This window comes from Camelina sativa, chromosome 12 (genome assembly GCF_030686135.1).
Source record: "Camelina sativa cultivar CO46 ecotype springtype chromosome 12, ASM3068613v1".
In the NCBI taxonomy this organism is placed as follows: domain Eukaryota; kingdom Viridiplantae; phylum Streptophyta; class Magnoliopsida; order Brassicales; family Brassicaceae; genus Camelina; species Camelina sativa.
In genome coordinates this window covers 33717558-33729620 of record NC_141891.1, presented here as the reverse complement: position 1 = coordinate 33729620, position 12063 = coordinate 33717558, and the positions used below count along the sequence as shown (strand labels likewise).

The following is a 12063-nucleotide window of genomic DNA, read 5'->3' as shown; positions in this document are numbered from 1 at the left end:
TTCACATCACTTGGTGGGTGTTGTGAAAACTCTGTTGTTAAGGGCCGTGGTCCAAATATGTTTCAAATACAAGGAGAGAATTATCATCTACTTGGTAGTTTGAAACCTACAGAAGGTGATTTCCCGAAGTTTTCACAGTTGTATATTGTAGATACAGAGAATGAGGTTGAAAACAGAGCTGGTATCCTAAGGTATGTTCAACACCATCGTTGATAAATCTATCAATTGTTAAAACTTTCTAACATTATGTTTTCGTTTCCAGTAAATCAAAAAATGGAGGGAAATATAAAAAAAAAGAAGTTAAAGGCAGAAATAATTGCTGCTATAATCAAATTGCTAGATGATGTCAATCCATACGTCGAAAACTTTAGGTCAGCTAAAGAGCGTCTAGATACTAATCCTGAAGAAAGTTTTCACATGAGAATAGTCAGTGATCGTGTAAAAGACGGAAGAACTTATGCGGTGCCTACAGCATCAGAGGTTGCTGCATTGATTCTAGGAGATTTTCATGTGGCCATGCCAACTCGAGACATTGTTGTTGAAGAAAAATCAGGGGTATTACAAAGAATAAGTGAAATTCATCCAGCCTATCTTGCTCTACAATATCCTTTGTTGTTTCCAAAAGGTGAGGATGGATACAGACCGGGAATACTAAAAGGACCAGGTGTTGGAAAAAAAATAAAAGAGACTTCAGATGTGGAGAATGAGAGAAAGTGCATCAGTTTGCGCCAATGGTTTGCATTCCGAATACAAGAGAGGAAAAACGAATCACACAATCTGCTACTTTCGAAAAGATTGTTCCAGCAATTCTTAGTGGACACTTACACTACTATTGAGACTAACAGGTTAACTTTCCTAAGGCTGAATCAATCAAGTTTAAGGGCTGCTAATTATGATACAGTTAAGGATGCTGCTAATCAAGGCAACACAGATCTAAATGAGCAAGGGACCAAATGTTACTTGCCAGCTTCTTTTGTTGGTGGACCTAGGTACATGAGGAATATGTATCTAGATGCAATGGCAGTTTGTAAGTATTATGGATTTCCAGATTTGTTCATCACATTCACTTGCAACCCAAAATGGCCGGAGCTGGTTCGATTTTGTTCAGCGAGAAACTTGAATACTGATGATAGGCCTGAGATTATAAGCAGAGTGTTCAAGATGAAGCTCAACTATCTTATGGATGATCTAACAAAGAAACACATATTAGGGAGGACATTGTCATGTAAGTAACCCTATAAATCTTTTTTTATGTATGACCCTATTTGATGCGTGAATATTTGTTTAATATGCTTTGGTTTATATCCCTTACAGCAATGTATACTATTGAGTTCCAGAAGAGAGGACTTCCCCATGCCCACATTTTACTATGGATGCACCCAGATTCAAAAATGCCAAAATCAGAAGACATTGACAAAATGATCTCTGCTGAAATCCCAGACAAGCGTAAGGAACCAGAGCTATATGAGATGGTTAAGGATATGATGATACATGGCCCATGTGGATCTCTCAACATGAATTCACCATGTATGGAAGAAGGCAAATGTTCAAAATTTTTCCCTAAGAAGCATGTTGACCACACAACAGTTGATAAAGAAGGTTTTCCAGTTTACAGAAGAAGAAAAACAAAGCACTTTGTTGAGAAGAATGGTTTTAAGTGTGACAATCGCTATGTTATACCATATAACAAAGTATTGTTACTACGATACCGAGCTCACATTAATGTTGAGTGGTGCAACCAAATGGGTTCTGTCAAATACTTATTCAAGTATATTACTAAAGGGCAGGATCGTGTTTCAGTTGTTGTAGAGCCATCTTCAAAAAAAAAAGGGTGGAAAAGAAAATTCTACTTCCAACAAAGTCAGTACAGAGACTTACGTTTTAAAGGATTCTGGTGGCAGTAGCGTTGATGAGATAAAAGATTTCTTCGACTGTAGGTACGTATGAATATTAATTTTGTGTAATTGTAAATATGGTAGTTGTAAATATTTAGTCTGATTGTAAATATGGTAATTGTTAGATGGTAATTGTAAATATTAATCTTACATAATCAAACATGGTAATTGTATATATTTCGTTTAATAAAAAAAATTACATGGCAGGTATGTTTCAGCTTGCGAAGCAGGATGGAGAATCTTGAAAAACCCAATAACTTACAGATCAACATCAGTTCAAAGGTTGTCTTTTCACCTAGAAGGGAAGCATCTTATCTACTTCAAGGGAGATGATGAAGTGCAAACAGTTTTGGATAGGGGGGAGTTAGTCAATTCTATGTTCCTCGCATGGTTTGAATTGAATAAGGTTAGTTCATTGGCAAAAACAAAAACTTATGCGCAAATTCCTGAATTTTTCACATGGGACGGGAAGAGAAGGAAGTTTAATCTGCGGAAGAGACCAGGTACAGCCATAGGAAGGATAAACTATGTTCCCATAGGTATGAAAGATGGATATTATCTACGAGTTCTTCTTAACACTCAGACAGGTCCAGAGTGCTTTGATGATCTAAAAACTGTTGAAGGAGTCGTCTATGAAACTTATAAAAAGGCATGTTTTGCTTTGGGGCTGCTTGACAATGATCAGGAGTATATTGATGATATTGTGAGAACAAGTTTCTGGAGCACCGGTAACTACTTACGTCGTCTTTTTGTGGTAATGCTACAATCGTTTAGTTTATCTGAACCAGAAGAAGTTTGGTGGAAAACATGGGAACTACTATCGGAAGATATTGAGAAGAGACGGAGAGAATACTTTAAAAGACCAGGTATAAGATAGTTATTTTTTATTTAAATAAAGTGTATATTTATATATATATATATATATATATATATATATATATATATATTTAATTTTATAAACGACTTATTGTTGTAGAACTCATGCTATCTGATGAGGATAAGCAGAAGTTTGCCTTACAAGATATCGAAAGCATATTGAAAAGCAATGGAACATCGTTGTCAGCCTTCAAGACAATGCCACAGATACCAGAAGATAGCCTTGACGACACTAATGTGTTGATTGTGGATGAAAAAAACTATGATAGGGATGAGCAGCAGGAAAAATATGATGAATGGCTAAATTCAATGACAGATGAGCAAAAACAAATATTCGGTGAGATCATGCAAGCTGTGGATAATGACTTGGGAGGTGTGTTTTTTGTTTATGGTTTTGGAGGAACTGGTAAAACCTTTCTCTACAAAACTCTTTCAGCAGCATTAAGAGCAAGAGGATCTATTGTCTTAAACGTTGCCTCCAGTGGAATTGCATCTCTTTTGCTAGCAGGTGGAAGGACAGCACACTCTAGATTCAGAATTCCACTTAATCCCCATGAAGGTAGTGTATGTACAATGAGTCCTGGATCAGATCAAGCTCAACTGGTGGCTGAAGCATCTTTGATAATATGGGATGAAGCTCCCATGATGAGCAAGCACTGTTTTGAATCGTTAGATAGAAGTTTGTCAGATATTATGAAAGGAACAGGAAATCGACCTTTTGGTGGAAAAGCGGTTGTTTTTGGAGGAGATTTCAGACAGGTGTTACCCATTATCCCAAATGCTGGAAGAGCAGAAATATGTATGAGTGCACTCAATGCTTCATACATATGGGAAAATTGTAAAGTTTTGAGGCTGACCAAGAATATGAGGCTTCTTGCAAAGGATTTGAATCCCAAAGCTGCTAAAGAGCTAAAGGACTTTTCAGATTGGATACTGAAAGTTGGTGATGGGAAGATAGCTGAACCTAATGATGGTGAAGTTATGATAGATATCCCCGAAGAATTCTTAATCACATCAGCAGACAACCCTATTGAGGTAATAAGCAAAGAGATTTATGGAGATCCTAAGCTTTTGAAAGATAAAAAAGATCCACACTTCTTTCAAGAAAGAGCAATCTTATGTCCGACCAATGAGGATGTTGGCATTATCAATGAGTATATGCTTGATCAGTTAGAAGGTAAATCTTTTTCTATTTTGCTGTTTTTAAATTCCGATGGTTCTAATACATAATAAGTTTGCCATTAATGCTGACCCGTGTTTATGTGTCTATAGGTGAGGAAAGAACATACCTAAGTTCAGATTCTATAGATCCAGCAGATAAACGTTATGAGAATAATCCAGTGCTAACACCTGATTTCTTAAATAGTCTAAAGGTCTCTGGAGTACCTAATCATCGAATAAGATTGAAGGTTGGTTGTCCAGTTATGTTGTTAAGAAATATAGATCCAAGGGGAGGGTTAATGAATGGTACAAGGTTGCAGATCACACAAATGGCTGAGTTTGTTCTAGAAGCTATTGTGATTACAGGAGACAGAGTTGGAGACAAAGTATTAATTCCAAGGATATTGCTCACTCCTTCAGACACTAAACTGCCTTTCAAAATGCGTCGAAGACAGTTACCTTTAGTTGTTGCTTTTGCAATGACTATTAATAAAAGTCAAGGACGGTCTTTAGATTATGTTGGCCTCTATTTGCCTAGACCATGTTTTTCACATGGCCAGCTATATGTTGCAGTCTCAAGAGTGACCTCAAAAAAGGGATTGAAGATTTTGATTGTGGATAAAGAAGGAAACCCTCAGAAGCAAACAATGAATGTGGTATTCAAAGAAGTGTTTCAGAATCTGAAATAACTCACTTAGAAATCTTTCGTGAAGGTATGATTTTTTCTATCGTATTTTCTGTACTTTTAGTAATAACATAATTTTTCATTTCTACGTTTTTCGAATATATAACCTATTACTACTTCTGGTATTTCATAAGGATTGTTACAGTGGATGAAAGGAATCGAGAATGGTGTGTAGAAGAGTATGGTGCCAGTTACAGAGAAACGTTTTTGAGAAGGAATAGCAGTGAAAGCTTATGTTAAGGACCTGACTTTAAGGACCAAGATTTTATCTTTTAAGTATAGCTTTATGTGGTTTGATAGTGTGGTTTTTTTGTTTGAAGTAAACCAACTGAATCTTAATCTTCAGTGGGTTTAACTTCATTTTTTCCACACTATTCAAACCTTATTTTTTAATAATTTTTTTTTTAAGAAATCTTGCATATAGTTTACTTACTTTTATCATAAACAATCACAAAGCTGAGAGAATTTTAAAGATATGACAAAACAGTCAATTATGAAGCTTGGAAAACTTACCAATATAGTATAGATGTCTTCTTCATTGATTCACTTCCAAATTGTAACTTCAACCATCTTATTGGAAAAACAGGATCATCCTAAAGATTGAAATAAAATTTAATCAGAGTTTAGTTATATAAATTAAAACCGGAATTGTATTAACGGAAAATTGAATCCGTTTCTTATCTTTGATATTGTGTTCCTCAACTGTTTGATATCCTGAGGAAATCAAGAGCACCCACATTTTAAAACAATTAGTGTCAAGAAACGAATTGAATTTCCGGTGAGTTTCGATTATTCTTTGTTACGCATAAACAATAAAAAATATCTAACAATATTTAAACGCCAAAAATTGGAGATGATTATGATTAACTTACAAGTATCAAGTGATGATTTATTCTTTACTCGACTGCCAGTTTGTAAGTGTAGTCATCATAATCTAAAAACAGAATCAAGCTAAAAAAAAAACAAAATCGTATTAGTGTTTTGTAAACTTAAAAACACGTAATTGCTTAAACTTAACATTGATTTCAATACTTATCTTTGGTGTAATCGTAGTCCTCAACAGTTTTCTATATCCTGACAAGGTCAAAAATACACTGATTTTAGAAGAAGAATTGACAAGTGAACAATGTAATTTCATAAGATTTTAATAGCAGAATATGAAGCAGACTAACATTTAAAGGATCAAAAAGTCTCATACCGGATTTACATGGGACAAATTCCACGTTAAGCCTATATTCAATAAAAAGACATCAATTAATTTACAAAACAAATAACAAATTAAACTTATTACAGTAATTTTGTCTATAAAAAAAATATTTCTTTACTTTGTAAATAATTTTGGAAAAATCTCAAATAAAAGTATTGTGTTTAATTTTTTTTGCTTAATCATAAACAATTAAAAAGTTTAGACAAGATTTAAACGCCAATAATTTGAGATGAATATAGAACTTGAAAAACTTACAAATATCAAGTGCTGATGTATTCTTTACTCGAATGTCAGTTTATAAGTGTAGTCATCATAACCAATATTCAGAATCAGCCTACCACAAAACAAATTCGTATTAGTGTTTTGTAAACTTAAAAATCTGTAATTGTTTAAACTTAACATTGATTTCAATACTTATCTTTGGTTTAATCGTAGTCTTCAACAGTTTTATATCCTGACAAGGTCAAAAATACACAGATTTTAAAATGGGAATTGACAAGTAAAGAATGTAATTTCATAAGATTTTTGTACCAGAATATGAAACAGACTAATATCTAAAGGACGAAAAAATCTCATACCGTATTTACATGGGACAAATTCCACGTATATTAGTCTGGATTTATACAAAACACATCAATTAGTTTACAAATCAAATAACAAATTTAACTTTTGGTTTAAATAGAGAAATAGATCAAACCATTTACTTACCAGTTCAATCGATTTCCAAGAACATCAAAAACCAGTGATTGTAAAGGTAGATCTGAGTTTCTACTAGAGAAATTGTTGACCTGATTGATGAAATATAAAGAGCACTGTTTAGAGAGCCACTTTCCAAGAACAAAAAAGGAAACTAAAATCTGCGTAAACAACAAAATCCAGGTTTAAAACAATCTGTAAAATTTCAAATCCACGACCAAAAATCTATTTAAATGATTGAATAAAATCTAAAGGTTACAAGGCAAACAATAAATTCAATTGGTAAACGAAATTGAAAAGACTTTTCCAACTTTAAACTTACCCGTTCAGAGAATCAATTCTCTAACCACGAAAAGATATTGATGAAGTATCTGGGTTTTAGGAAAAAAGGAATATCGATTTAGATTCAGTTTGTTTCGTTGTGGATTTGAGTCGAAGAGGAGTGGAGAAGAAGACCCAATTTTTTTTTTTCCTGTCCTTTCGTTTCTTTTCTGTTTTTTTTTTATTACTACAATTATTCATTCACAAATCAGTATTCTACGGCCCAATTAAATTGAAAACATACAGGCCCATTACCATTTTGTGGGTATTCCTTACCAACTAATCAATACTATTACTAAAACCATTTATATTAGATTTAATTACTACTAAACTTAATGAAAACGTACGATAATAATACAATTACAAAAATATACCTAAATTAAACAAGATTTACTTTGAGAAACACATATGAAAAAAAAACACCCGCACGTATGTGCGGGTCCGTCACTAGTTAAACTATAAAAATACTAATTATTAGACATTTACATTGTTCTATGTAATATGAGGAGTGAGCACTTTTTGATTGGTTAGTAGGAGAGACCATTTTTATTATTTATAAATGTATTTTTTTTAGAATAGTTTTTAAAAAATGTGTAAGATATATTTTATTTCGAGGAATTGCATTGTATACCTCAAAAAAACTTTATAATTAACCCACTAACTATAATAACCATATAAACCTTATATACTCTATATTTTATATATTAATTACATATTTTACTCTTACCACTTAAACCATCACCATCACCCCCTACCACGACAACTACCACCACCTCCGGCCACCATCTCCGGCCACCATCTCCGGCGACCAACTCCAGCCACCAACTCCAGCGACCAACTCCGGCCACCATCACCACCATCAACCACCACTTATCATCACACCTATCAACACTAAATTGGTAATTTTCCCTACCCCTAATTCTAATTTCTAATTTTTTCAAATAGCTAGTTATATGCTTCTATAGTTTTATTGTTTTGGTCAGTGAGCAAATTCACCCTTTTATTTTTCCTTTTCTGTTTCTTGTTTTTTTATGTGTATGTGGAGTTATATAAGGTTTAACGAGAGCTTTAACAATTAGTAAAAACATTTTTTTCATATAGTTTTTCAATCCATTATGTATGATTCAATAAGTCAATACATCTTTTGTAGTTAATCTTGGCCTCACATGGATATGTATATATGTTCTTAATAGGGTCACTATTTTTTTTTTTTTGGACATACATATGATTCATTCCATTAGAACAGAACACAACATACAAAATAAGGACCATAGTTTAAAGAGCAGTAAAGATAGGCAATCCCCAAAGCCAATACAACAAAGAAAAAGAGGTAATTAACTCTATCCGTGAAATTCAATGTGTTTCACGGCTTGAGGAGGATTTCTTGAAGCAGCGTTCTAAACTTCACTGGCTCCAAGTCGGTGATCACAACAACCGTGTTTTCCACAATGCGGTTAAGATCCATGCAGCTCATAACTCTATCCGTGAAATTCAATGTGTGGATGGCTTGATGGCTACCACACCGGAATCTATCAAGCATGAGGCTGCGAGTTTCTTCTCGGATTTTCTTGGACACATTCCCCTTGATTATGAATGATCTACTGTGGACTCTTTAATCTCTCTGCTACCTTTCCGTTGTAGTGAACAAAATGCAGACATGCTCGTTCGTGAGGTTACTGATGATGAGATCAGATGTGTATTGTTTTCAATGCCTGCAAATAAAAGCCCAGGTCCAGATGGTTATACGACTGAATTCTACAAAACTGCCTGGCCTATTATTGGTAAGGATTTCACTGTCGTTGTTCCGTCTTTTTCTAGAAGGGCTTCCTACCTAAGGGTTTTAATACCACTATTCTAGCTTTGATTCCTAAAAAAGAGGATGCTAGAGGGATGAAGGATTATAGACCTATTTCCTGCTGCAATGTAATATACAAAGTGATTTCAAAAATTCTTACGAACCGTCTCAAAGGCCTGCTCCCGGAGACCATTGCTTCAAACCAAACTGCCTTCGTTAAAGACCGACTACTCATGGAAAATGTCTTTTTAACCTCTGAACTGGTCAAGGACTATCACAAGGAGGACATCTCTCCTCGCTGTGCAATGAAGATCGACATCTCCAAAGCCTTTGATACAGTTTAGTGGTCCTTCCTTCTCAATACATTGCAGACATTGCATTTTCCTGAACAGTTTATTCATTGGATACGGCTCTGTATCTCCACCGCTACCTTCTCAGTCCAGGTGAATGGAGAGCTGGCTGGCTTTTTTGGTAGTGCAAGAGGACTGCGGCAGGGTTGCTCCCTATCTCCATACATATTCGTCATTTGTATGAAAGTTCTCTTTCACCTGATTAACAAAGCCGCTGCAGAGAATAGGTTTGGTTATCACCCTCGCTGTCATACCCTCCTCCTTACCCACTTATGTTTTGCTGATGATCTGATGGTGTTTGCCGATGGTACTCAATGGTCTTATGAGGGTGTAACTCAATTTTTTGATGAGTTTGCTAGATACTCCGGTCTGAGGATCAGTCTCGAGAAGTCCACATTGTATATGGCCGGAGTTTCTCCTGCTATACAAGAGGCAATTCAAACAACTTTCCCTTTTTGAGGTGGGTACATTGCCAGTTCGTTACCTTGGCTTGCCACTCCTCACCAAGGCAATGACAGGTAACGACTATGCTCCACTGTTGGCAAATATTCGACACAGAATTCTTTCATGGACAGGTCAGTTCTTGTCCTATGGGGGACGGTTACTACTTATAAAGTCGGTCCTCATGAGTATCACACATTTCTGGTCCTCTGCTTTCCGCCTCTCAGCTAAATGTCTCAAGGAGATCGAAAAACTATGTTTTGCTTTCCTATGGAGTGGACCTGACCTGAAGGCTCACTCTGCTAAGGTTGCTTGGACATATATTTGCTCACCTCACTGTGAGGGTGGACTAGGACTAAGGCCACTAAAGGAGATCAATACCTTTTGTGGTCTAAAGCTCATTTGGCATTTACTATCAACAACATCTCTCTGGGGACAGTGGGTCCACATCTACCTGATCCACCAAAGCTCTTTATGGGAAGTTACTGATTCACCCGTTCACGGTTCGTGGATGTGGCAAAAATTACTAAAGCTCAGAGAACTAGCCAAAGACTTCCACCACAAAGATATACAAAATGGTCGGTCCACATCATTCTGGTATGATCGATGGTCTCCCATGGGATCACTATACGACTTGTTAGGCAGCAGGGGATGTATTGAGCTTGGAATTCCTAAGCATGGGACAGTAGAATCAGTAATGCTCACTCACAGACTCAAGAGGCACAGAGTGGATATCTTAAACCAGGTGGAAAAAGAAATTGCTACCGTCAAAGCCAGTCCACATTGCAGATGTGCACCTCTGAAAATGAAAAACAGGGTCCAATTTCAAGTTCTCCACTCGTGATACCTGGACTCAACTTCGTATAGCGAAAACAGTCTGTCCTTGGGCAAAGGGCGTACGGTTTTCACAGGCTACACCTAAATTTTCCTTCATAACCTGGCTGGGAATGCTCAATAGACTTTCTACAGGCAATCGTATGTTAAGGTGGAATAGAAACGTTGACTCCTCTTGCTCCTTCTGTACTATACCGCTGGAAACAAAAAATCACATCTTCTTCCAGTGTTCTTACGCCAGGTTTGGAGCAAGTTAACAAATGGATTTCTGGCCAACCATTCGACAGCGGAGTGGGATACACTCACGACACTCATCTCCGACACCACCCTTGATAAGACCTCTTTGTTGTTTCTCAGATACACCTTCCAGGCAACGGTACACTATATCTGGCAGGAGCGTAACAACTGCAGGCACGACCCATCTCCGCTCAGCGTCTAGGCAAACAGATAGACAGGATCATTCGGAACAAGCTCCTTCTGCTTCTAAATTCAGGCCATCAGGACTACAAATATATCCTTGTCCGCTGGTTTTCTACTAGAACTTAAGTTTGTCTTCCATGTATTAACGCTTTAAACTCGGCTATGTGGCACTTGTTGTAAAGAACAGGTTTTTTTTTATGAATAAAATTTTACATTCATACCAAAAAAAAAAAAAAGATGTAAATAAGGGTCATCGAGATTGTAGTCTTGAGAGCAATGAACCAATTCCTAGCAAGAGTTTTGGAACTTGTGTGGTCAAGCAATAACAGTGAGGAGGTCTACCCGAATAAGAGCTTTCAAAAGGGTTTGAGCTGGGTTTCAAGTGCTCTGGTTGAGGATAATTAGAGTGTCGAACGGGGTATTTGGATCCGGTCTGAAACTCTGGAAGATGTAGTGGTAACCCCCATAATTCCACTAGACTTCAGGGTCTTTGGAGGATACTTCACAAAGTTGATACATTGTAGTTTAAATTTCTTTGTAAGCAGACGAGATTGTGAAGGGAGAGTGAAGATACATCGGTAATCATAGCGCCGTATGGTCTGGATCATAATGTCGAGTTCATTCAAGCTTCTTTCTTCAACAGTTAAATCACTAGGTAGATATAGAAATAGGTTCCCTACAGAAAACTTTAACCCAACTAGCAACAATGGTGCTTTACTTTCCAAATTCAGTCTTCGAACAAATGGTTCCGTAAATCTACACACAAATTGTCTATAGTGGAAAATATTTGAATTCCGATCAAACCTAGATAAAAGCAGAGGAAGATCGTTTAAGACATCTTTTGTTAACGGACTCCAAAACCTTAGCTGGCTGAGGATTGTTGGGCCCACCAATGGAAAACCTAGTTTCGCAAGCAGATGCAGAGGAAAGTTCATGCGGCGGCTGGGTTGAGCGGATGTCTTATTCAGGGGCTCAAACATCTCCGGTAAAAGGAGGGATGGTGGTTGCAGGTTTCATGCATCATAAGGGAATCCTAGGAGCTGAAGTTCTCCGGTACAGGAACTCGATACCATGATGAGAAGACCGTCGTGAGCCATTGACGTCTCCACCAGGTAAGGCGCATCAGATGGTTCAAGAGGATCTACTCCTATCATTAAGGGTACCTGGTATGAGGTCTCCTCTTGGTGAATCAAAGTTCTAGATCTTACAATAGTTGGGTCTTCGGATACCATCTCCGAGAAAGATTCCTTTAGCGGGTAAGGGCTGGGAAGCTCTTGCCAGCGGCTGTTCTCTTTGGAATTCAGATCGGCTATTGGAGGTATGTGATTGGGAAGGGTTAGAAGGGATTAAAGGCTAACAAAAGCTTTGATATAACTAAAAAG

The 12063-nt window shown here is 36.7% G+C and overlaps 1 protein-coding gene across 1 annotated transcript; it reads left to right on the top strand.

Annotated features, from left to right (window-relative positions):
• The first annotated feature begins 402 nt into the window (after positions 1–402).
• Positions 403–4621, top strand: LOC147933004 (uncharacterized). Its single transcript, XM_087477252.1, has 7 exons — positions 403–1225; positions 1315–1831; positions 1866–1937; positions 2103–2273; positions 2307–2761; positions 2872–3948; positions 4044–4621. The coding sequence occupies exons 1-7, from the start codon at positions 418–420 to the stop codon at positions 4619–4621; spliced, it is 3678 nt and encodes a 1225-aa protein (XP_087333378.1). The 5' UTR covers positions 403–417.
• The last annotated feature ends 7442 nt before the right edge of the window (positions 4622–12063 follow it).

Bases quoted from the DNA above. Each gene is read 5' to 3' on its own strand.
- LOC147933004 (XM_087477252.1), top strand. From the start codon at position 418: ATGAGAATAGTCAGTGATCGTGTAAAAGACGGAAGAACTTATGCGGTG. The intron at 1,226-1,314 runs GTAAGTAACCCT...TATCCCTTACAG, and splicing joins ATTAGGGAGGACATTGTCAT to CAATGTATACTATTGAGTTC. The intron at 3,949-4,043 runs GTAAATCTTTTT...ATGTGTCTATAG, and splicing joins TATGCTTGATCAGTTAGAAG to GTGAGGAAAGAACATACCTA.